This window comes from Balaenoptera acutorostrata, chromosome 1 (assembly GCF_949987535.1).
Source record: "Balaenoptera acutorostrata chromosome 1, mBalAcu1.1, whole genome shotgun sequence".
Classification (NCBI taxonomy): Eukaryota; Metazoa; Chordata; class Mammalia; order Artiodactyla; family Balaenopteridae; genus Balaenoptera; species Balaenoptera acutorostrata.
The window spans coordinates 140,247,856-140,273,618 of record NC_080064.1 but is presented as its reverse complement, the minus strand read 5'-3'; the positions used below and the strand labels follow the sequence as shown (position 1 = coordinate 140,273,618).

The 25,763-nt window shown below is 41.8% G+C and overlaps 2 protein-coding genes across 5 annotated transcripts in view; one reads left to right on the top strand and one right to left on the bottom strand.

Annotated features, from left to right (window-relative positions):
* The window catches only part of TDRD5 (tudor domain containing 5), a 104,295-nt gene extending 103,454 nt beyond the window's left edge, over positions 1–841 (bottom strand). For all 4 annotated transcript variants that reach the window (XM_057535822.1, XM_057535838.1, XM_057535852.1 and 1 more), the window contains exon 1: positions 752–841. The gene's annotated coding sequence lies outside the window, so the exon portion shown is untranslated. The remainder of the gene's footprint in view (positions 1–751) is intronic.
* Positions 842–4,749: 3,908 nt separating this feature from the next.
* Positions 4,750–21,784, top strand: NPHS2 (NPHS2 stomatin family member, podocin). Its single transcript, XM_007188217.2, has 8 exons — positions 4,750–5,061; positions 8,950–9,053; positions 12,538–12,610; positions 14,219–14,301; positions 17,001–17,204; positions 18,215–18,270; positions 19,616–19,694; positions 20,857–21,784. The coding sequence occupies exons 1-8, from the start codon at positions 4,788–4,790 to the stop codon at positions 21,133–21,135; spliced, it is 1,152 nt and encodes a 383-aa protein (XP_007188279.2). The 5' UTR covers positions 4,750–4,787; the 3' UTR covers positions 21,136–21,784.
* Positions 21,785–25,763: the final 3,979 nt, after the last annotated feature.

Sequence of the window (25,763 nt, the reverse complement as noted above, 5' to 3'; positions counted from 1 at the left end):
GGTCTGTCCTTGGCCCTTCTCCTTTTTACTCTTTCCCCTCTTCCTGAGCGAGCTTTTTCACTCTCATGGCTTCAGCTTTGTCTGATGCCTTCCAAAACACATGTTCTTTCAAGCAACAAATATCTTTTAGTTCCCCCTATGTGACAGGCACTGTTCTAGAATATGGAACTACAAGAGCAAGACAAAGTTTCTGTTCTCCTGGACCTTACTAAGGACAAACAAAAAGCAGATAAATATATATAATGTCAAGTAATGATAACTGCTCTCAAGGAAAATAAACCAGGCTAAGAGGGAGTGAGAAGGGGCTGCTTTAAATGGAGTATTTAGAAAACACTTTGTTTAACCTCTATGAGAGTGATTCTCGACTTGTGGTTCCAGAGCAGCAGAATAACCTAGGAACTAGTTAGAAATAACAATTATCAGACCCCATGCCAGACTTGCTCAACCAGAACCTGGGAGGAAGCGGGTAGAAGGAGCCCAGCAATATGTTTTCATAAGCCCTCCAGGTGATTTTGATGCCCTCTAACGTGAGAATCGGAGCTCCTCCTGCTTCATGCACCATGAATAGATTACAGGTGCGGTCTAATAGACTGATTTTTCTCAGCCCATAAGGGTAGCTTGAGGGTTCGGGGAAAAGGAGGTGCTGGGGACCCTCCAGTCAAAAGTAACCTCCACCCACACTTTTCAGAAGGCAACCAAGTGAGGTCAGCTGGCATGCCCACGGACCTCCAGCGAGCCATTTGATACTCACTGAATTTGCTGCGGGAAGCTGGGCGCTGCCAGGCGTCTACTTCTGCCTCCAGGACCGCCCCTGCGAATCCTCGGGGGAAGTTCCCGTCCGGGTGCGCACGGAGGCTGCGCAGCCGCAGGCGAGGCCCAGGGAGGGCGGGGGAGGGAGCGGGGTTCCTGCGCGGCGCGCTTCCGGCGCCTACAGCCGCTTCTGTACCTGAAGTTTCATCGTTATTTTGAAATACTCGTTAGGAGAAAGTTTGACTGGATTTGAAATCCACTTGTACCATCAAAGGAAATACCAAAATTACATTTGTTGATGAAAGAAAAGATATTCAGTTCTTTGTTCAACTGGTGTAAATTAAGTGTTGTAAAAATGGTTTTTAAAAGTTTTTAATCATTTCACAGTATATATATACACCTTAAACATGTGCAATTTTTACTGCGATAAAGCTGGAAAATCAATGACTAAATAAATAAATTTAAAACAAAACTGTGTGAACACGTTTCTCATCCACGGTAACAAAAATATTGAAAGCTTATCAAAAAGCCGTGATTAGAATTTCATGTAGGCGTTTGATCTGATGGAAGGCCTAGTTCTTGAAGCCCATCTGAGGATCACCTGGCTACCTCTTAATATGGCTCAAACTGGGTCTCCTCTGACTCCACCCAGGTAGAATTACTTACCCCCTCCTCTGTGTCCTCCTGGTAACATGCAGATCTGTGGTTCTCAGCCCCGAGCAGTTTTGCCCCCATGGGACACCTGGCAATGTCTGGAGACACTTTTGGTCACTGCAGCTGTTGGGGAGGTGCTACTGGCATCTAGTAGTTGGTAGAGGCCAGGGATGCTGCTAAAGATCTTACAATGCACAGGAAAGCCCCCTACAACAAAGAATTATCTGGTCCCAAATGTCAACAGTGCTGAAGTGGAGAGACCCTGCTATAGATCCTTCTGTCATAACATACACTTTAACACATCTATGTATTTACATATCTGTTTCTTCCTGTTAGACTCTAAGTTCCTCAAGGGCATGTCTTACCTTTACATCCTCAGAGGTGAGCAGTGCTAAACGTATATTAGGTGCTCACTATGTATCTGTGGAATGAATTAATGAGAGAGGAGTCAAGTCAGTCTTATCTGCACCTAACAAGTGGACAAGTGCATCTCCAGGCAAAGAAGGCCAGAACATAAAACGCTTGAGAGCAGTATAATTAGGGGAAGTGGGTCTGACAGAGATGCCTGCAGTTATGACCAACTGCTCAACCTCTAAAGGTCAAAATCTCTTAAGTCTTCTATCCCCTCACCATCCTCCCCGCCCCTTCATAACCCCATGTGGTCACCAAATTCTGCTGATATTCTACCTCAGAAATATTTCCTGAATCTAACCCATCCCCATTGCCAAAGTCAGCTCTCATCAGCATCACTTTCCTAGACCACTGCTGTGCCCTCCTGGTTGGTTTCTCTGCTATCTACAGATTGAGAAAGTCAAATTTAACTCCCTGTAGTTTCTTCCAGCTTTAAAATGATAAGATTTGCAATTTCATCTAGTGATAATGAATTCCAGTTTTTCCATTACATAAGTCATATAAATCAATATTCACTCTTCATTATGGATATAAAATTTCAAACCACTAAATGAGAATAAGTATATTGATTTAGAAAGCCTTGAAATCTTTCATGACTTTTGTTTTAGAAACAAACTCATAGCCAGCAACTTTAATTGGTCCTCCCCCTCTCCTAGTAACTCCGTTCCCACAGATGTCAGCCTCGCAACAAGCCCAAACAAGGACTAAAGCGTTAAGAGTTTAAAGATGTGTACATTAATATTTTCAGCAAAGGGATGACCAACACTTTCAATTAAAAAGGAATCTAAAAGAAAACAGCAACATCATTTTAAGAGTAGATGAGGCCAGCCAGCTAGAGACTCATACTGCTGCCTCAGCACTCCCCAACTCCTCCACCTTCGAGATGCTGTGTTGACTTTGAATTTTTGAATTTTATTTTATTTATTTTTTTATACAGCAGGTTCTTATTAGTCATCAATTTTATACACATCAGTGTATACATGTCAATCCCAATTGCCCAATTCAGCGCACCACCATTGTGTTGACTTTTTTAACATGGAATGTTACACATTTTCTCAGATATTGTCATTGTCATTCATCATCCCAACAGACTTGTGTTATAAGCAAGTGCTTGTGTTACTGTTATAAATGGATATAGAAAATGAAGTAGTGATGATATAACAGCAAAGGAGACTGAGAACAAGTACCCAACATGGGCTCCAACACCGAGTATGGCTTTTTCTCATCAATTTTTTTCCTACAAGAAATCCCTCTATCTTATTGGGAGACAGGGTACAGCTTTGAGAATGTCATTTGGCCAACTATTCTGCCAATTCTTGGATCAAAAATTGAGGTACAACTTTAGTTTAAGAGTCTATAGCTAGGACTCTAGATCAAATTAATTCATAACAGAATCAAAGGCTGAGAAAAAAGAAATCAATAAATGCTACAGTTTCATGCTTTTCCAAACAGAGAAATCTTTTCAGGATGATTAAAAAAACTAATTATGTTAAATATCAACTATTAATTTTGAGTGAATACTAAATAATCATTGATACTTTTCCCCCTGTGGGCCAAATGCAGCTTCAGAATTTTTTTCAGTGTAGTGTTCTGGGCAGGAACTATTAATTGAGTCAGGCACTTGAGAGGAAACATTTGTTCTCCCTATGTAGCCCACACAATAATCAGGTTTAGAGAGTAAAAAACAGATCTATTTAAGTTACTTTATTACTAATCTTTTAATTACTTTATTCCCAGTGGCCTAGCATGGCATATATGGAAGAAAGTAGTGGAATGGTTTTTCCAGAGCCAATTTGAGTTACTTCAGGTCCTCATTCTTTAATAAAACTTTTTGAGAGGAGAAAAAGCTATCACTATGTGAACTCAATAAATACTGAAAAATTTAAAGTAAGTGAACAATACAATAATGTGATCTGAGCTATCTGAGTAGAGTCATAAATCTCTAGTTTGAATGGTTGTCTAGACCAATCTAGCATTCAGTGAGAAATTATTAATAGAGAATAAAAAAGAAATAGATCTATTCAATGTTTCAATTTCCTCAGATGCAGGTGGGGCAGCTACCCCAGTTTGCTGCTGGATGGAGCATGGCCAGTGAACCTTAAAAAAGCAAAACTCCTGCCTTCATCAAAGAAGCATGGGAACAGGGCCTAGCCAAGGACAAAAGGGTTCCTTTCCTAAAACAGAAGTTAAATCAGATCCCTTCCCTTCTGATTCTTCAAGAAGTAACATCATCAACAGGCTTAAGCATTAGTAAAAATAATAATAAATTAGTAAAAATAAAGAAATATACATAAGAGAGAGAGAAGAGGTCTGGAGAGAGAGAGAGAGAGAGAGAGAGAGAGAGTTCTGGGAGAATTTTCCTCTCCTTCCCCCTTTTAAAATGTAAGTGTTCCCAGGAGTAGTCAGTCAACACCTTTACCAGTGAAAATCTCAGCAGAAAGAGTAGGGCCAGGATATAAAATAAATTCGGAGGAAGAGGAAAGGTAACCTTGGGAAGATCTTAAGGGGTTGCTTGGGGAGAAGTTTCTAATTTTACCTTAAAGTTACCCTAACTGGACGACCTTTTCTTTCCCGTAAGCCCTCTAGTCTTAAGCGAGGACCACATACCCCATTCTATACGATATTTACAAACCATAAACAAAGTGCCATCACACCTTCAGCGGTTTGCGGGCCTCCGTAGTATTTCAGCTCAAATTTTCGTCTCTAGAAACACATTTTAAAACGCCATAAACTGGCACATGAGTTTTCACAAAAACTCACTGTTGAAGGTGGCACCAAGTCTCAGGGGTGGCGCGCCCTGTCCACAGCTCCCCTGAGAAACAGCTGTCGGGTTTCACCCCGAGCAGAGCCCCGCCCGCCCACCGCCCAGGTCCCGCCCCCGCCCAAGGTCATTATAGTCCCCCCGGGACGCGCCCCGCATCCCTGCCAGCGACTTTGCAGGAACCGCGCTCCTGGATTCGGTCGCTCTGAGGATGGAGAAAAGGGCTCGGAGCTCCTCCAGAGAGGCCCACGGGAGAGGCAGCGGGTCCGCCCACAAAGAGAACAAGAGGGCGAAGGCCGAGAGGGGCGGCAGGGGCCGCGGGCGCCGGGACGCCGGGCCGGAGCAGCCGGCCCTCGGGCGGGCAGGGAGCCCGAGTGAGCCCCGAGCGCCTGCAGCCACCGTGGTGGACGTGGATGAGGTCCGGGGCTCTGGCGAGGAGGGCACCGAGGTGGTGGCGCTGCTGGAGAGCGAGCGGCCCGAGGAAGGTACAGCGGTCAGGTTGAGGCCCCGGGAGGGGGTGCGGCCTTTCCAAGTGGTCCCCAAGGGATGTCAATTAAGGTGCAATGAGGCACCGCACTGAGAGCTTCCGAGGCCAGAGCAGCCTGCTGGACCTGCTCAGCTTCCCAGGAAATGAAAGACGCGAGATAGGACCCACCGACCCCTCAGTGGTGGAGACCAAAATGCATCAGAAGAAATACAAATAACATCAGCTAAATACCGCTGTTCTCAGGGGTCAGCCATGGACGGGCGGTGGGAGGGAGTGTGATCCAGGTTGGGGACCAATCAACATGGTTCAGGGCAACTATGTAGCTTATTCTTCTCTCCTCATCAGACTTACCTAAAAGTATTTTACACTTTGCAGTGATCATACTTTCTAAAAAGTAGAGGCAGCAGAGCCAAGTAGAGAAAAGCTAGATCTCAGTTTGAATCTCAGCTAACTATTTGATCATAGTCAGGGACTTAACCATGTATCAAATGGGGACAGCAATAGTACCCACCTCAGAGGGTAATTGTGAGGATAAAATGAGATAAGACACTCAAAGCACTTATCTTGCGCAAAGCCTGGAGGGAAAGAAAAAAAACATCCTTGCAAGCTAAAAGAGGCAAGTTAGACCAAAGGGAGGGAATCACAGGGAAAGGTGTCTCTTTGGCTTCTGCAGGTGAAGCAACTCTTAGGAACAAATTTATCTGCTTCCAATCCTTTCTATAATGAATGGAAGAAAAAACTCATTACACCTTAATTTCAGGGTGAGGGAGGTTTAAAGGAAGGTAAATAAGGAATAGTGTGTTATACTACTTTCTGCTATGAAATTTTAACATTTCCTGGCTATCAGCACTGCCCTATATGCTGTAGCACTGAAAGCTATGACTTGAGAAAGATTCCAGCAATTGAGATGTAGTTTATGTTGACCATGTTAATGCTGTTTTGCCTAACTGATGCCCTTTCACGGGTCAGAAACTTCTGGTCCTTAAAGGGTTATTGGATTCACTGCTACAGTAGTGCTGAGGTTAGAGGTCTGTAAGTATTGTGCTTCAGACCACATCGGTGGGGTAGGGAAGGAAGGGAGCCCCGTTTTTGGAGCTCCTACTATGTGCCAGGCACATGCTAGGTGTTTTACTGAGTATTATCATTCCCGTGGCACAGATGAGAAAAAATGCTGAGAAATTAAGTAACTTGCCCAAGACCTACAGGTGGGAAGTGGAGAAGCCAGCATTCCAGAATAAAACAGTCTTATTGAAAAGCCCATCCTTGCAGGGTGCTGTCCCTGATTTCTGGTCATGGTTCCAGCACTGCCACCAACTAGCTGTGGCCTTGGGCTAGTAGCTTCACCTTGTGGGCCTCACTCAGTCTGTTCAGCTATAAAGTGACTAGAGCCTCAGGCCCCCCCAAGCAATGGATGAGCCCATTAAGGATGAGACACCCTTGCTGAGCCCTTGTCTGGGAGGTTTCTGTGGCTCCCAGAGGAAAGGAGAGCAGACACATCAACACCCCCTCTCCTCCTCACTAGTACCACACTCCCACAGCCAGGCTACCTAAGATTTGGGAGAAACTAAGAGAAGCTTCACTTTACTGAAATGCTGAGGATTCTCAGACTGTCGTATCTCAAGGCGCTTCCTGCTTTAACATGTCGTGTTTCACTATTCACTTACACTAAACAAATTGGATATTCAGGAACTCATTCTAAGAGAATAATATTTTGTGAGTAAAGCTTCAAGTTAGATTTGGGTATACATATTAGTTTTCTGTTCACATCCCTAACTATGGTATGAAGGAATTTTGAGGACTTTCTTCACTTATAAAATATAAATTTTGTCGGTATGTGCATTTATTTATTTTTACTTACCATGGTTACCACTGGCAAATGAAATATATTTATAAACTAGTAAACATGGCAATAACACTGTTATTGCTCTTAGGGAAGAATATTGCAAAAACTAATACGATGTTGATAGAGCCACCTTTCCCAAAACTGCATCTCCCAGAGTAGGTTGCATGAGAAATAAATTCCATAGAACATGAATTTGCTTGGAGAAGACATCGCCTGGTCAAATGTTTGGGAAATACTAGGTTAAGCAAAGCTAAGAATGCTTCTTTGCTGCAGGGATTCTCCTAGCTTCAATATGCCAGTGACTGTTGGGAAGCTCCAGGAGTGGGATACAGTACACAATATTTCCTAAACTTGTTTGCTCCAGGAACACTTGCTTTGTGGAGCACCCTGGAGGATTAGTGTTCCGTGGGACACCATTTGGAAACTGCCATACATTGGCATTTAGCACCGAGTTTGGTTTTGTTCTGGTGCAGCTTGTATATCTGCCCTCTTCAAGTAATCTGCACATCAATTTGGTGATGACCTTTCCAGTTATTTTGCAAGCACGGAAATCAAATTTTCAGGCCTACTAATTAGTTATCCATTTCCTTCCCATCCCTTAAAAATAGACTTTTCACCATTTCTAATCTTTAGTCACCTTCTATTCCTCTATAAGATTTTTAAACTGACAAATAGTATCCCTTTGGCCAGTTTTCTAGTACCTGTGGATTAAAATTCTTGAGATTTCTATAACCATCACATTTAAATCATTTTCACTATCCACTTCTCCTTCCTTCCTACATTCAACAAGTATTTATTGAGCACCTGTATGTGTCAGGCACTATTCCAGTCCTGGGACATGGTTTAAACAGGACAAGGCCCCAAGAAGCTTATGTTCTTGAGACTGAATTTTCCCTGATACCATTTCATTTATCACCCAAGCAACCTGGATGGCCTGTACTCCAGTTCCTTACCACTTTTTTATAGGCACAAATGGGCTAATATTACCCCATATAGGTGGTTTTCAAAGACTGTCTAAAGATCCACACCTGAGGCCAAAGAAGGGGCTCTCATGGAGGAATTTCAGACATTGGGGCAAGTGGTAGATGGAGCTGTAATTTCAGGGAAGATGAACCTCTGGACACACGTGGTTTGAACCACTTCAAATAGAAGAAACTATGCAGAGAGGGACAAAGGGTCCTGTTTTTTTCTCAAAATTATACTTCTAGAGGATACTAAGGAAATATCATCTAAGTATGGCTGTGTGTGTGTGTGTGTGTGTGTGTATGCCTTTTTGGCACATGCATATAAGAGGAGCACAGCTTCTGTCCTCTAGTTGGAAATGGGTAGCTCAAAAGTAAAGCCAATCGTGTCTAACAAAGTTGACAGCAATCTGCTTTTCACACTGGAAAATAAAGACTTAAATGGAACCTTTGTAATGCTAAGAGTCTTCGGAACATAAATCTATTTTGCAGCAATTTCATTGATCATGTATTTTTAAGGTACCAATTTAAGAGGGGCTCAGATAGAAAAAGTACTTTTGTAGCAGTTACCGCTAGGTAAACACGAGTTTTAAATGACAACACCAGACATGTAAAAAAACACAGTTCGGTGCTTTTATGTTTATATGTCATTTCATTCTTATGCCAGAGATATGAGCTATTCCATGAGATAGTTATCATGAAATAGTTATGCAATAGCATTTCCTTGAATAGGTGAGGAAACTGAGAGGTTGTGTACCTTGCTTAAGGTCATTTGGACAGAAAATGGTGGAGCCAGAACCAGAACCCAGACCTTCTGCCCAGATTCTGTGCTTGTTCCAGTGTACCCTCCACTGCCTTTCCAGGAGCCCTCTCCGCCTTCCTTCTGCCCACCAAGCCCTTCACACAGACCGCGCCCCAGGCTCTGGGAACTGACCACGCTGATATCCAGCTCATTCTACTATTTCCAGCAAAGTCTGCAAACTGCTCTGACCCTAATACCAAGGACTGGACTAGAGGTGCTAGTCAGTGAATATGGTGAAGTTCCAATATAATTATTCTTTTGCTTTTTTTTTTTTTTAAGGTACCAAGTCTTCCAGTTTAGGGGCTTGTGAGTGGCTTCTTGTCCTCACAACCCTGCTCTTCGTCATTGTGACCTTCCCTTTTTCTATCTGGTTCTGCATAAAGGTGAGATTCCATGAGGACCCAATAAGTAATTTCCTGGTGCCTCTCACTGACCACACCATGTCCGCTCTCATTTCTGTGTTTTGGTATGTGCTGTCTGCTCTGCATGGAATGCGCTCACTCCCACTCACCTTCCAGGAGAGCTCTTACTCCTTTATACCTGCTCAGAGATAACTGTGAAGCCTTCCTTGACTCCTCCAGACTGTCATTCCCTTCCTTGTGCTCTCGTGTCATCCTATTTTCACATCAGTTCTAGCAATTACCACATGTATAATATTTGTGGATACACAATCTCTGCCATTAGACTGAGAGCCCCGTCAGGACAGGAGCTATGTCTAGTTCATCTACACTCTATAACACAAAGACCAGCCCAGAAGAGGTCATGATGCCTACTCCTGACACCTCCAGGAAACTTCTCAGGCAGCTTCTACAGACCACAAATGATAATTATCTTGGGCCCACAGGTGGTTACACATGGCTGTCCCTGAAGTAAATGAAGACCTGTGTCAGTTTGGGAAGCACATAGCAAGATAGTATTAGAAGTGCAAGGGATTTATGGTGTGGCATTGTCTGTGAAAGATTAAGGGGAGAGAGAATAAGAGTAGGCAAGGAAAACCTTCAGAGGATGATGCAGATCTGACACCTGTGATATGAGAAGGGGAAGGAAGGATTGCACAGAGAGTGCCTCAGACTGTGGGAAAACTCCAAGAAAGTCTTGGCCAGACTGAAAGGGAACTCCAGAGCAAAGTTTGCCTCATAGATGAGTCTCACAATGGGCAGAAATGGCCAAGCCCTTGTATCGCTGCCATTCTTAGTCATTGGCCGGAGCTGTCAGGGAAGAGCATGTCCTTGGCTGGAACGCTACAGATGCTGCTGGGGCTGTGGCCGATTTCACTCCTCATGCAAGCTCTCCTTCCTCTTCTTCTTCTCCTTTGTCTTCGTGAAAGGGTGTTGGATTTTGTCAAATGCCTTTTCTTCCCCCATTGAGATGATTCCATGGTATTTGCCCTTTATTCTGTTAATATGGTGTATTACATTCATTGAATTTTGGATGTTAAATCAACTGTGTATCCCTAGAATAAGTCCCACTTGGTTATGATGTATAATCCTTTTTATACGTTACTGGAGTCAAGCTGCTCGTTGTTTGTTGAGGATTTTTGCATTTATATTCATGAGAGATACTGGTCTGTAGTTTTCTTGTCTTGTGATATCACTGTCTTGTTATGGTATCAGGGTAATACTGGTCTCAGAGAATGAGTTGGAAAGATTTCCCTCCTCTCCTATTATTTGGGAGAATTTGTGAAGAACTGGTATTAATTCCTCTTTAAATGTTTGGCAGAATTTACCAATGAAGCCATCTGGTCCTGGACTTCTCTTTGTGGGAAATTTTGAAACTACTAATTCAATCTTTTAATTCTGGGTCTTTTTCATTTTTCTTTTTCTTCTTGAGTGAGTTTTGATAGTTTATGACTCTGTAGGAATTTGTCCATTTCACCTGTTGTCTAATTTGTTGGTATATAGTTGTTCATAGTATTTTCTTCTATAATCTTTTCTATTTCTTTAAGGACAGTAGTGATGTCTCTGTCATTCCTCTTTGACTCCTGATTTCAGCAATTTGAATCTCCACTCTTTTCTCTTGGTCAGTCTCGCTAAGTATTTGTCAATTTTGTCGATCTTTTCAAAGAACCAACTTTTGGTTCAGTTGATTTTCTCTGATGCTTTTCTATTTTCTATTGCATTTATTTCCACTCTAATCTTTATTTTCTTCTTCCTGCTTACTTTGGGTTTAGTTTGTGCTTCTATTTCCAGTATATTAAGGTAGAAAATTAGGGTATTATTTTGAGACATTTCTTCTCTTTTGTTATAGGCATTTACAGCTATAAATTTTCCTTTAAGTACTGATTTAGTTGCATCCCATAGGTTCTGGTATCTTGAGGTTTTGTTTTCATTCATCTCAAAGTGTTTTGTTTTTTTTTTAATAAACTTTTTTTTATCATTGTGTTCTAAATTCACAGCATTTTAAAATTTATTTATTTTTTATTTTATTTATTTTTGGCTGCATTGGGTCTTCGTTGCTGCATGCGGGCTTTTTGTAGTTGTGGCGAGCGGGGGCTACTCTTTGTTGTGGTGCACAGGCTTCTCACTGTGGTGGCTTCTCTTGTTGAGGAGCATGTGCTCTAGGCACTCAGGCTTCAATAGTTGTGGCTCGTGGGCTCTAGCGTGCAGGCTCAGTAGTTGTGGCACACAGACTTAGTTGCTCCACGGCATGTGGGATCTTCCTGGACCAGGGCTCGAACCCATGTCCCCGGCATTGGCAGGTGGATTCTTAACCACTGCGCCACCAGCGAAGTCCCTCAAAGTGTTTTTTAATTTCTTTTGTGATATATTCTTTGACCTATCAGTTATTTTAGAGTGTGTGGTTTAATTTCCATATATATATGAATTTCCCAAATTTCCTTCTGTTATCGATTTCTAATTTCATTCCATTGTAATCAGAGAATATACTTAGTGTGGTTTCAATCCTTTTAAATTTATTGAGTTTTTTTTAATGGCCCAGCATATGGTCTATCCTGGAGATGTTTCATGTGTGCTTGAGAAGAATATGTATTCTGCTATTGTTGGGTGGAGTTATGCATAGCTATCCGTTAGGTTTAGTCTGTTTATAGTGTTGTTCAAGTTTTTTCTTTCCTTGTTGACCTTCTGTCTAGTTGTTTTATCCATGATTGAAAGTGGGATAGTAAAGTCTCCAACTTTTATTATTGAATTATCTATATCTACCTTCAGTTCTTTTGGTTTTTGTTTTATATATGTTGGAACTCTATTTTTAGGTACATGTATGTTTACCATTGTTATACTTTCCTAACGCATTGGCCATTTTATCGTTGCACAATGTCCCTCTTTATCACTAGTAACATTTTTGCGTGTTTTAAACTTCATTTTGTCTGATATCAGTATAGTCACTCCTACTCTCTTTTGGTTACTCTTTATGTGGTATATTTTTTTCTATCTTTTTACTTTCAACCTATTTGTATATTTAAATAGAAAGTGTATCTCCTACAGAGAACATATAGTTGACTACAGGCTCTTCCTGAAAGGTGATCTGAGCACCTGCATGGCCACCGTAAGGTCTGTAAATAGCTAATGAGTGATACATGTAAAAGTTCATAATGCATCAATCACAGCAACATACAAGATTAAATATGCTGTGACTTCTTTGATTTGGTGGAAGCAATTATTTTTTAGATAACCATGACTCTCTAATCAAAATTGTGTCCACAGGCTCAAAAATTATTATACTTTTTCATTGGTTTCTGAAATTCTTCATTTACTAAGTGTATATTTTGGAAATGTAAGTATTAACAGAAATTTTTTCTTGGTTCTCAAAGCAAAAGGTTTCTGATACCTAGGATCACTCTCACACCAGGGTCTTTTGAAGACTTCATTTTAATTTCTTGGAGTGATTCAAAAGTATTAAATTTTCCTTTAGGTTATACAGGAGTATGAGAGAGTAATTATATTCCGACTGGGACATCTGCTTCCTGGAAGAGCCAAAGGCCCTGGTAAGAGTGACCTTTTTTACCCCCCAGAGACTTGCCAATTTCTTCAATCCATGCATATTTGTAATACAGCCCTCAGATTACATGAAGTAACTTGATTCATGATATCTTCATTTTTCAATCTGTTACTTGTAACACAGGTTATTAAGAAATTCTTCAGAGAGCATTACTACCAGGTCACAGTGACCAAAAGAGAGAGTGGATGCAAAAAACTGAATGCCAGGGCCAGGCTGGCTGGAGTAGCAAGTAGGCTAGGACCTATGACCAGGCACTGGTTTGAGTAGAACATGTAAGTGGTCTGAGTCCTGTGAATTCTCAGAGCAAAACTGAGCTAGTTCAGGATCCAGGGAATCAGAACAAACCAGGCGAGATAGGCAAAGTTCAGCATCCAAGTAACAAATTGGCCTTCAGTTCATGAAATTTAAGAAACATAGATTAAGCACTTCCCGTGTTTCATTGTTTAACTACAAAGGATATGAAGATGGATGAATTAGACATGGTCTGTAGTCTCTAGGACCTTAAAGTCTTACAGAGTTTGTATCCAGAAGTCCAAGCTGATTATGGGGCACAGAAGTATCATTAGTCTGAAAAGTCTAATATTTGGGGTTTGAAGAGCTAAGCCAGGAAGACATGAGAAGAAGCAAAGTCCCACTGTGCATAGATTGGAAAGGGTCCAAGTTCCAAGCCAGCTCTACAGAAACAGATAGAGAATAGAGACCAGACTAGGAGACACAAATCAGTTTGAAGATTCAGAACCAACAGATTGGTTCACACAAAAATAGAACCAGACCCTGTAGTTCCAGAACAGGGAGTGCCTTGATCTGGTTCTAGTTTTTGGCATCCTTCTCGATTGGGTCTGAGAAGGGCTAGTAGCTGGGTGGCTCCTCGGAGAGATCATGGGCACTGTGAGGTGCTGCTGATTCCAACAAAGCTTTGGCTCTTGTACAAGCCTACAGTGTCCAATGGTCTCTCAGAAAATCTCAATAAATCAATCTAAAATATTGATTGCACATTGACCTTATACAATATATTGGGTGAGTGAGGACTAACTAGCCAACCAGAAGGCTGGTATCATGATGTTGCTATTCTGATTCCTTTGGGGCTCACATTTTAAGAAATACCACATGGAGGTTGCTGGCTCTAAAGTTCGTACACACATGGATTCAAGAAATAGTTTTACAGAGCACCCAAAAGGCACTAAGTTAGGCACTAAGGCTAACAGGAATGCATAAGATGCTCTTGTTATAGAGTTTAAATCTAGTGAAGGAGACAGATGTGTAACCCAATATCTGAACAGGTCAGCACCATGACCAAGGTGACCATACAGCCCATTTTGCTGGGGATAATCCCTGTTTATGCCTGTTGTCCTGGTATAAGTCATAATAGTGCTCTCCTTTCACCCTCAAAAGTGTCCCAGCTTGAACAACAAATTATTTGGTATCCTTAGTAACAACAAACACACCATGGGTGGAGGTGGGATGGCCCAATGGTCTATGTGCAGTTGGAGGCTAAGAAAAGCAATGCAACATGCAACTTGACGCCAAAAGAATGAACCCCAAACGGCCTCCATGCTAGCCATTCATCTGTCACTTCCCTGGCCCCCTTTTCTAGGCCTTTTCTTCTTTTTGCCCTGCCTGGATACGTACCACAAGGTTGACCTTCGCCTCCAAACCTTGGAGATACCCTTTCACGAGGTAAGCCAAGTGGTGGATTTTGCTTTCTTTCTACATTTTCCCTGGCCGAGCTACCACTTCTGACCTAGAGGAGAATGACTATTTTTGCTCAAAAGTAGAAAAGAAAAAGAGATATGGGCTACATCAAAATTTAAAACTCCTTTACAACAAAGGACACAATCAACAGAATGAAAAGGCGACTTACAGAATGGGAAGAAAACTGCAAATACTAAATCTGATAAGAGGTTAATATCCAGAATTTATAAAATCTTATAACTCAACAACAAGAAAGCAAGCAATCCAATTAAAAATGGACAAAGGCCTTTGTGATGGTTAATTTTATGTGTCAACCTGGCTAAGCCATGGTACCCAAGTATTTGGTCAAATATATCTAGATGTTGCTGTTAAGGTATTTTTTAAGATAAGATTAATATTTAAATCAGATGACTTTGAGTAAAGCAGATTGCCCTCCATATATGGTAGATAGTATATATACTTGACTTGAATAGACCTTTCAATACAGACTTGAATAGACATTTCTCCAAAGCAGATATACAAACGGCCAAAAAGCACATGAAAAGATGCTCCACATCACTAATCATCAGAGAAATGCAAATCAAAAACACAGTGAGATACCACCTCACATCTATCAGGATGGCTCTTATTAAGAAAAAAACAGAAAATAATAAGTGTTGGCAAAGATGTAGAGAAATTGGAACCCTTGTATACTGTAGGTGGGAATGTAAAATGGTGCAGCTACTGTAGAAAACAGTATGACAGTTCCTCAAAAAATTAAAAGTAGAATTACCATATAATCCACCAATTCTACTTTTGGGTATAGATGCCAAAGAATTGAAAGCAGGGTACTGAAGAGACGTTTGTATACCTGTGTTCACAGCATCATTTTTTTTCACAATGGCCAAAAGGTGGAAGCAATCCACATGCCCATTGATGGCTGAATAGATAAACAAAATGTATATGCCGACAATGGAATAATAATCAGCCTTAAAAAGGAAAGAAATTGGGCTTCCCTGGTGGCGCAGTGGTTGAGAATCTGCCTGCCAATGCAGGGGACACGGGTTCGAGCCCTGGTCTGGGAAGATCCCACATGCCGCGGAGCAGCTGGGCCCTTGAGCCACAATTACTGAGCCTGCGCGTCTGGAGCCTGTGCTCCGCAACAAGAGAGGCTGCGATAGTGTGAGGCCCGCGCACCGCGATGAAGAGTGGCCCCTGCTTGCCGCAACTAGAGAAAGCCCTTGCACAGAAACGAAGACCCAACACAGCCATAAATAAATAAATAAATAAATAAATAAATAATTTTTTAAAAAAAGGAAAGAAATTCCAGCATATACTACAACATGACTGAACCTTGAGAAAAGTATGCTAAGTGAAATAAGCCAGTCACAAAAAGACAAATACTGTATGATTCCATTTATATGAGGAACATAGAGTAGTGAAATTCAGAGCAACAGAAAGTGAATGATGGTTGCAGGGACTGCTGGGAGGAGAGAATGAGGAATTGTTCACCAGGTTTCAATTTTGCAAGATGTAAAGAGTTCTGGACACTGGTTGCCCAACAATGTGAATGTACTTAACACTACTGAATTGTGCACTTAAAAATGGTTAAGATGGTGAATTTGATGTTTTGTGTATTTTACCACAATTAAAAGTTAAATGTAGAGATAACATCTAGACTTTCCTGTTACTGATTCAGATTTATAAGCCTTTCCTAAACTGTCTCCCACTTTCAGTCTGAGGTTCTTTCTCATTCTTTCTTTTGGTAAATGGAAATGTGAATAAAAATAATATACTTTTAAAAGGCTTATTTTATATAATAAAAAATAAAAAGGAGTAAAACTTATACCTAATCCTATCACCCATAGAGTTGATATTTTAGAATGTATCCTTTCAGACTTTTCTATATATGTGGTTGTAGTTTCAGACATATATATGTGTGTGCATTTGTTTGTATATATATATATTTCACACCATACATACTATTTTGCAACATGTCTTTTTTCACTCAACAATCTATTGTTATTATCTTTTCATGTATTACCTATGTTTCTACCTCTTTGTTTTAAACAGACACACAGCATTTCGTTGTGTGGATTTTACTCAACTAATTTACTCAACTAATTGAGTAATTGGAATTTACTCAACTAATTCCCTATTGTTGATATTATTTCTACTTTTTTTATTACAATAAGCAATACTGTGAATCACATCCTTGCAGCTAAACCCTTGAAATATATCCTTGTGATTAATGTCTAAAAATGAAAATGTTGTGCACATACATCTTTTAGGGCTTTTGATCTGTATCACCAAACTGCCCTCTAAATGCACACTCAATACATTTGAGTGCTTGTTTCCCAGAACATGTTGCTCTTTTAGGAGATTTTTTTGGCATCGGTTTAAAAAGACCTGATATACAATCAACTGAATGTTTTCATGTAAGAAAATTATTCCTGATTTTTTTTTTTACAAAAGGATTTACAACAGGATTCCTTTAAATTGTGAGTTCTTTAGTGTATTTAATACAAACTCCATAATTTAAAAAAAAAAGTCCATTTTGATTAAAGGGCGAGCCAACTACTCTTTCTTCTTACCATCATCTTACTCTGAGAAAATACCCTTTGAACATATTTAGCTCCTCTATCCTCATGTGGGAAAGGAACCCAAGAATCAGTGTTGTCATCCAAATTTTTTTTTCTGCCTAGGTTGTAACCAAAGACATGTTTGTAATGGAGATAGATGCCATCTGCTACTACCGAATGGAAAATGCCTCTCTTCTCCTAAGCAGTCTTGCTCATGTGTCCAAAGCGGTCCAATTCCTTGTGCAAACCACCATGAAGCGTCTCCTAGCACATCGATCCCTCACTGAAATTCTTCTAGAGAGGAAGAGCATTGCGCAAGATGTAAAGGTACTTAGATGAATTTAACACCAAGTATGCTGAAATATCCCTTTATCTTTTATTCCTTTCTTCATTGGCTATTTACTGAACCTTCCATGTGCCATGCATTCACTGTTAAAGGTACCGTCCTGTAAGGAGCTGACAGTTAAGAGGTTGCCAAATTGACCCTGAGCCAATCATAGTCACCGATCTGTGCTGATTAGTCAGTCATTGCCACAGTTTTTGTTCTCAAAACAAAGAGTGGCTTTAGACTCACTGTAAAGTGCCCACATAGCACAAGGTGGTGGGAGTCAGAGCTGGCAGGGGTGGTGGGGCTGGACAGGATGGATTGGTGGGATACAGAGATGATAAGGAATGCATCTTGGGACCTTACAGTCTAGTTGGGGAAACAAGCAAAGTTAAATAATGATAAGTTCAAATAAGACTTTCAGATGAAAAGAGGTAAGATGTCACAGACCCTTATGTGATTAATTACCCAATCCATTCATTTCCTTGCCTTTTTCAGCTTCAGGTGGCCGCCTGCATTCTTCAGATCATGGCCCCTTCCTCCATCTTAAAAGCACAGCACTCCAACCTCTGCTTCCATCACCACACCACCTTCTCCCTTTCTGTAGCCAGATGTCCCTCCGCTTCCCTCTTATAAGGACACTTGCAGTTGCTTTTAGGGCCCACCAGCAAGATCCAGCATAAACTCCCCACTTTAAGAGCCTGGAACTTAATTGCATCTGCAAAGTCTCTTTTGGGGTAACACTCACAGGTTCCAGGGATTAGGGCATGGATGTCTTTAGGAGCCATTAGTCAGCCTACCACACCATCTTTAATTCCACAAATATTTGTTGAGTGGCACTGTGCAAGTTAAACAACTTTTGCAAGGCCCTATAATGTTAAAACAAAACAGGGAAGTACATAATGTCCTTTTAGAAGAAATGTGCTTTCTCAGAGCAACGGCCATCGGGGCATAGGGGTGCCCTCCTCCCACCTGGAGGTTCTTACTGACATCTCAACTCTTCCCTCCACAGGTTGCCTTGGATGCAGTGACCTGTATTTGGGGAATCAAAGTGGAGAGAACAGAAATGTGGGTAGGAAATTAACCAGGAAGAACAATATGATAAAGGGAGATATTTTGGTTTTATTTAAAAACTTCTATTTGAAAAATTATTTTCATTGAATGAGTACTGTAGCCATATTAGCATAAATTTGGAAGAAAGAAAAAAAATTATCTATTATCTCATAGCCATAACATAACCACTATAACATCTGGGCAAATTACTTTCATATTTCTATGGATTTAAACATTTTTTAAAGATAAAATTCACATAACATAAAACTCACCATTTTTAACTATTTTAAATTACAACTCAGTGGTTTTTAGTATATTCACAGAGTGATGCAACCACCACTACCATCTAATTTCAGAATATTTTTATCATCTCCAAAAGAAAGTCTGCATCCACTAAGCAGGAATTCTTCATTGCCTCCTCAACCCCTAGCCCTGACAACCACTAATCTACTCTCTGTCTCTCTGGATTTGGCTATTCCAGGAATTTAATATAAATATTATAATCACACAATCTGTGGCCTTTTGAGTCTGGCTTCCTTCACTTACCTTAATGTTTTCAACATCCAACCATGGTGTAGCATGAATCAGTACTTCATTCCTTTCTATGGTCGAATACTATTCTATTGTGCAGCTGGCTATACCACATTTTGTTTATCTACTCATCAGTTGATGGACATTTGGGTTGTTTCCACCTTGGAACCATTATGAATCATGCTGCAATGGACATTCATGTGCAAGTTTTTGTGTGAACATGTTTTCACTTCCCTTGGGTATATACCTAGGAGTGGAATTACTGGATCATATGGTAACTCCATATTTAACTTTCTGAGGAACTGCCCATTTTTCTATCTATGTATTTTTTTATAGTTACAATCAGGGGAAAAATACAATTTTGTATCTTTCATGCAATACATTAAGTATTGTTCTTATTTGGTCAGTCAGTTCTACCCTTTTCAAAATCAGTTCTCTTTTATAAACTTAGATGACTTCCCTCATTATTAATAGTACGGCTCTTCAAGGCTGTTCTTCATTATTGAAATTTAACAGCCGGGATTTAGATTAAACTTTAAGTGGGAAAATGTTCATAGTATATCAACACAAAATTTGTTTCACTTGTAAAGAGAAAACCATAACTCTACTGTAGCATCAGTGATAAGAAAAATCAGCATTTGAGGCACTGCCCTGAAGCTGCTCTTCCCTGCCCACTGTCTGCGCAGAGGTCTGGGGCCACACACGCTGCTAAATCAGAATTCGCTGTGCGTCATGAAATGCCAGCAGAGAAGGTGGCAGGTCCGTATGAAAGCTCCGGCTGCTAAAAGCAGTGCTGCACACCTACCTACCCATGCCCTTTCTCTTTCAGTAAGGATGTGAGGCTGCCAGCCGGCCTGCAGCACTCGCTGGCGGTGGAAGCCGAAGCACAGAGACAGGCCAAAGTGCGGGTGAGCCAGCCCTGAGCGGGCCGTCCTCCTGCACAGCTGCTCTTTGAGGATCACCAGAGAATCCAAAAGAAGGCCTCCTCATGGAGAACATTTCCCCTTCGCTCCTCACCTATTCATCCAGGCACTGGGGGGAGATTGGCTTGTGCCCACACCACTCGATTAAAATTGCTCTCCTCAAGTGTGTTAGCAGCCTCCTAACTGACCAGTGCAAGGTCTCTTCCTGTTACTCCCTCTCTCTGAAGCTATTCGTAACAGTGACCTTCTCCTCCTTGAATCTTGCCTTCTCCCTCTCTCCCTAAAGGTATCTCCCCGTGTTCCATCCCTCTTCTCTAGCACTGGCATCTTCCCCTGGGTAATGTCAGTCACCTGTCACCTCTAGGTTAATGACACCCCGACCTGTATCCCGAGCTCTGCACAAGCTCTGGAGGGACAACCATAATCAGGGCCCAATTCCCTCAACGCCAGAGCTGAGAGAAGGCTGTGCTACTCATAGCCTCTACTCAGGCGTGCCAGGGAGAAGCTGTGGCTGCCGGCAGCTCCTGAGGATTGAGGTGTGGGCGGGAAGGGTGTTGGGAAGAGAAAATGAGGACTGGAGGGGAGGTGGATTTCCCTTAAAGGACAGAACGTAGGTAAAGAAAAACCCCTAACTATGTAAGAGGGTGGATAACTTTGGAGCTTTGGTGGAGGAGGAAGGCAGTCCTCTGGGCAGAGTTGCTTCTAGATCTAGTCCAGTGCCCTTTGCCCACTTTAAGGTGACATTTGGCTGGTGAGCTTCATGCTTTCTCTTCTGAAATGCTAACCTGAGTTGGGAGTCATTCTTTCAGGATTCCATGTCTTTGCCTGGAATGCTGGCCAACCTTTCCTCTAAATGGCAAAATCCTACTACTCTTCCAAGGCCCACCAGACATAATAACTCCAACACTTCCTCTATACCTGTCATGGCCCTTAAAAAATTCTACCCTAAATTACAATTAACAGTGTAATCTCTCTGCCTAGATCAAGATCCTTAAGAACAAAAGATAGTCTGCTGCCCTGAGCTTAGCAACACCTGTCACACAGTAGATACTAGTGCTTGTTTGTTGAGTCACACTAAGTAGGATTAAAACCTTCATGGAGCGAAGACGAAAAAATCACTTTGCTTTTCTTCACATCCCTTGTCTAGATGATCGCTGCGGAAGGGGAGAAGGCTGCGTCCGAGTCCCTGAGGATGGCAGCCGAGATTCTATCAGGCACTCCAGCTGCTGTTCAGCTTCGGTACCTCCACACCCTTCAATCCTTGTCCACAGAGAAACCTTCCACAGTGGTTTTACCTTTGCCATTTGACTTGCTAAATTTCCTGTCTTCTCCAAGCAGCAGAACTCAAGGAAGCATCCCTTTACCAAATCCTTCCAAACCTGTTGAGCCACTGAACCCTAAAAAGAAAGACTCTCCCATGTTATAGGAGGAAACAAGGATAATGTGACTGCAAAGAGGGCTGCCATATAACTGCTACAGCCCTGAGCAAGGCCCTCTGTCCTCACTTCCTTTCCTTTGGTTGCCATGTGGAATGCCCTTGGAATGTATGAAGTCACAATGCAGCAACACACATGAGAAGACAGTGAAATCATGTAATGACAGAGAAGCCATATAACATGCTTGGGTGGATCATCTAATCAGAGTAATTATGGGAAAGAGCTTTAGCCAGCATTCTACTTTGGAAAGAATTTTGAGTCTATATGTGGCTAAATTTTGACTTCTGAAGATGTAGTTCAAATGTCCTTTTTGCCGTATGCCCTCTGGCCCCTTTGGCAAGGTCTTTGTTCCTCCCACAGCCCTTTCTACATGTCCCTATCATTATGCTTATCACACTGTTGTAATCTTGAGATGCAGGCTTCTCTCCAACTATACCGTGAACTCCCCAGAGGCATGTCTTAATCATTCCCCTCCTCCACCACACTCAAGCTTGTGTGCTCCACCCCAGGTTATTTGCACCTAACTCTGAGAGTTGCACCACGCAAGTGACACTTCCGTGTTTCTGAGTGAATGAAAGAAAAAGAGATGTACTTGGGCTGGATATAAAATTTACGCCTAATTAAAGAACTTAAAAGGAATTATTTATATAGAGACTCTTTTTTAAAATAGAGAAATAAAAGGACAAAAACATTTATCTGGTACATGTGGCTTAAAATCTGAAGAAGCATCACTATAAATATGGGGCTGATGTATTTTCAGGGTTGGCCCATACCCATCCCAGTGTACTGGTTATTGGAGTTAAGGTGGCATCAAGGGCTGCTGGTCACTTTTCACCCCCACATGGATGGTTCCTGAGTTCAGGTTGGCAAATGTTGGCAAGAACAATGAAGGAGGAGGTAAGGCCATGCTGGTTCAGGCATAACCAGAGGCAGGAACAGAACAATAAGTGAATGCCAGGGTAGTAATGCAACAATGGCCTTTATGACCCTTAATAATTCCTTATAGCAAGGTTCTTTTTGTCAAAGGCAGATTTGCCTATATATCTGAGGAGTGTCTGTGGTATCACCCATTGGTTGGTCTCCACTGATGTCTCTAGTCAACATTTAAATTGCTCATTACCTTGCAGAGGCACCTTCCAGATCTGCTTGAGTAATCTATGGTATCTTTAGGTACTTCCCAGCTGTTAAGGTAGGAGGGCTTAATGGGAAAGAATAATGGGGATAAGCTGCTATGAAACTGTGTGCTAGGTGAAAGGGTATAATGAATAGTCAAAGGCAAATTCTTCAGAGACCAGTTAGGTGAGCTGATAGTGTTGTCCACAGGGTCCTAGCAGCAGAAGTCTTCTCTTGAGACCCAGGTGCTGTATTCCAACTGGTTACTGATCTTGAAATGATAGGTAGAGGACAAGCTGAACAGTATAATCCAAATCTAGGATACATACTAGGGATACATACAGTTTTTCGCTGGAAATTTACTTTAACATTAACAGAGTGGCAGTGTCTGAGTCAGTTCAGGCTGCTATAACAGAATTCCATAGATTGGGTGGTTTACAAACCACAGAAATTTATTTCTTACAGTTCTGGAGCCTGGAAAGTATAAGATCAAGATGCCAGCAGATTTGGCATCTTATGAGGGCTCACTTCCTGGTTCATAGCCAGCCGTCTTCTCACTATATCCTCACATGGCATAAGGGGGAAGAGAGTTCTTGGGGGTCTCTTTTATAAAGGCACTAGTCCCATTCACGAGGGCTCCACCATCATGACCTAATCACCTACCAAACACTAATACCATCACCTCCTAATACCTACCTCCTAATACCATCACACTGAAGGTTAGGATTTCAACATATGAATTTGGGGGGTGCGGTGGGGGGAGGACACAAAAATCCAGTCTATTGCAGGCTGTAAGCTGATAAAAGGGTTAACACATTCTAATTTGGTACTGGAGTACACCACAACCAAACAACATGGTTGTAAGAGTGGAACAAGTCTATGACAATGATATTCCAGGACATTTGGGGATTGACAGTGACTCTGGTCTAGACCTGCATTTATTGCGCAGGCATGTGACTTAAGGGCTGGTGTACTGCAGGTTGTTGGACTCCAAATCACCAGAAAGAGGTCGTCCTTCTTTACAGAACTAGAACAAATAATCCTAAAATTTACATGGAACCACAAAAGACCCAGAATTGCCAAAGCAACCCTGAGAAAAAAGAACAACGCTGGTGGCATAACCCTCCCAGACTTCAGGCTATACTATCAAGCTCCAGTAATCAAAACAGTGTGGTACTGACACAAAAATAGACACATAGATCAATGGAACAGGATAGAAAGCCCAGAAATAAACCCATGCACCTATGGTCAATTAACCTTCAACAAGAGAGGCAAGAATATACAATGGAGAAGAGACAGTCTCTTCAATAAGCAGTGTTGGGAAAGCTGGACAGCTACATGTAAACCAATGAAATTAGAACACTCCCTCACACTACATACAAACATAAACTCCAAATGGTTTAAAGACCTATATGTAAGACATGACACAATAAAACTCCTAGAAGAGAACATAGGCAAAAAATTATTTGACATAAATCATAGCAATATTTTCTTAGATCAGTCTCCCAAGGCAAAAGAAATAAAAGCAAAAATAAACAAATGGGACCTAATCAAATTTAAAAGCTTTTGCACAGCAAATGAAACCATCAACAAAATGAAGAGACAACCTATGGAATGGGAGAAAATATCTGCAAATGATGAGACCAACAAGGGGTTAATAACCAAAACATTGAAACAGCTCATACAACTCAAAAAAACAGAGAGGGTCATCCTAAGGGGGCTTAGCAGGCCTTCCTTAGAACTTCAAGGGCAACCCCAGCTCACCAGTGTATCAGGGTAATGCTGGAGCTCTGCAGTTTGGACTCCCCTATACCTGGGAGGTCTAGCAGGTCATTCTGCCAATGCCTCTGTGTTCCATATTCTTGGGGGTCATGTCTGGATGATAGAGTAAGTATGTTCCTCCTCATTAGATTGCTCCTGGCTGCTACAATGTTCTTTGGCAGAGTCTATCAGGACTGTGCAGGTTCTGATGTCCTCTAGAATTTTGGCTTGTGTGTCAATGCCATTGCTGAGTATTTGAGCTGAGCAATAAGTAGAGAATGTAGAAATCAAATCCCTTCAAAGAGGGTTCATCAACTGTGCTTCTAGCTTCTCCTGAGCTTGGAGAGGAAAAGTAGCACTGTAACTGAGAGCTTGGACTCTGCTGTCAGATATACCAGATTTGATCCAGACTCTGTAACTTACTAGACGTTTAACCTTGGACATGCAACTTATCCTGACATAAATGGGGATAAAAGTAGAACCCACCTCACAGAGTTGTTGTGACTAAATGCGATAATACATGTGAAGTGCTTAGCACGGTGCTTACATGAGATAAATGCTCAATAAATCATGACTATTACTATATTTCTGGTTTTAGCCCAGTAGCTCTCAATGACAGTAAATGGGCTCATCCAAATGGGAGCCTGGCCTCATATACAGGTTGTTGTCCCCATGCTTCAAAGGTAGCCCCAATGGCTAGGAGCTCCTGTCCCCAGGGTGGTTGTTCTTGGACAGAACCAGCTTAAGAAGTTGTATATGAGGTCTCCTGTATTAGAATCCTCCCCGCAATATTTCAAGCGTTTGTTTCAAAGGTGTAGAGCTCTTTAGCATGATAGTAAAGCAAAATCTAGACAGAAGAGAGGAGTTTCTTCTCTCGATGAGCAACAGTTCCGGCCAGAAATCAGATACACTCTCCTTTCTTACCTGGGTTTGACTATTTGGGTGGCCAGAGTGGAAAACGGGAATGGATTACCAGCTGTACCTTGTGAACTTCAGGATCTGCTGGACATCTGGGATGGAAATACCTTGTCTGCCAAAAAGCAGTTTGCCTTGGTGAGACAGATGATGGGAACTGTTAATCTTATCTTCAGACTTTCAAAATTGTTTCTCACAGCTGGCCTAGAGATAGCCTGAAGTATGCCTCTGTCAGATCAGGGGCTCATGGAACCCAACCCCTGCAAGTACAAGAGGATGCCCTCCAAACAAAAGCCACTGCAATCCAGAAAGGCATGCAGGAGCCCTTTCATCAGCCATTCCAGAAAAGGAACATTGCCCAGGCCAAATGACACTGCTGTGTACTAGGATTGTCTAGGGAGCGTCTGGAAGGCTGCCTTCACTGGTCTTGCTCTCAGATGCACCATCTAAGAAGTCCTGCTTCCTGAAAAGCTGCACGTGGCAGAGCTCATCTTTGAGGTCGGGGGATTGGTGGACTTGCTCAACAGTCCTGAATAGGAGATTGTCTTGAGGCTGTGGCAGACCTGGCTGGAATGAACTCTCCATTCTCCTGAGGCAGAGGTAGAAGTCCTGATGAATTCTAGACACTGCTTCCCATCAATATGACTACAGAGGACCTCAGCCTCAGGCACAGATAGCAAGCACTCCTGTTTTGGAGGTATGCAGGCCCTAGGCAACAGGGCTACAGCAGTTAGACTCCTAATTTTAGAGCAGCTCCTCTGCTTCCGGTGGGAAAATGCTTGCTGGTAGGTGGCACACTTATTTGAAATTCCAGAAGCGGGCAAATAGT

Coding starts and splice junctions, on each gene's coding strand:
- NPHS2 (XM_007188217.2), top strand. CDS start 4,788: ATGGAGAAAAGGGCTCGGAGCTCCTCCAGAGAGGCCCACGGGAGAGGC. Junction 17,205..18,214: donor GCATTGCGCAAGATGTAAAG/GTACTTAGATGA, acceptor TTCCCTCCACAG/GTTGCCTTGGATGCAGTGAC. Junction 18,271..19,615: donor AAAGTGGAGAGAACAGAAAT/GTGGGTAGGAAA, acceptor TTTCTCTTTCAG/TAAGGATGTGAGGCTGCCAG.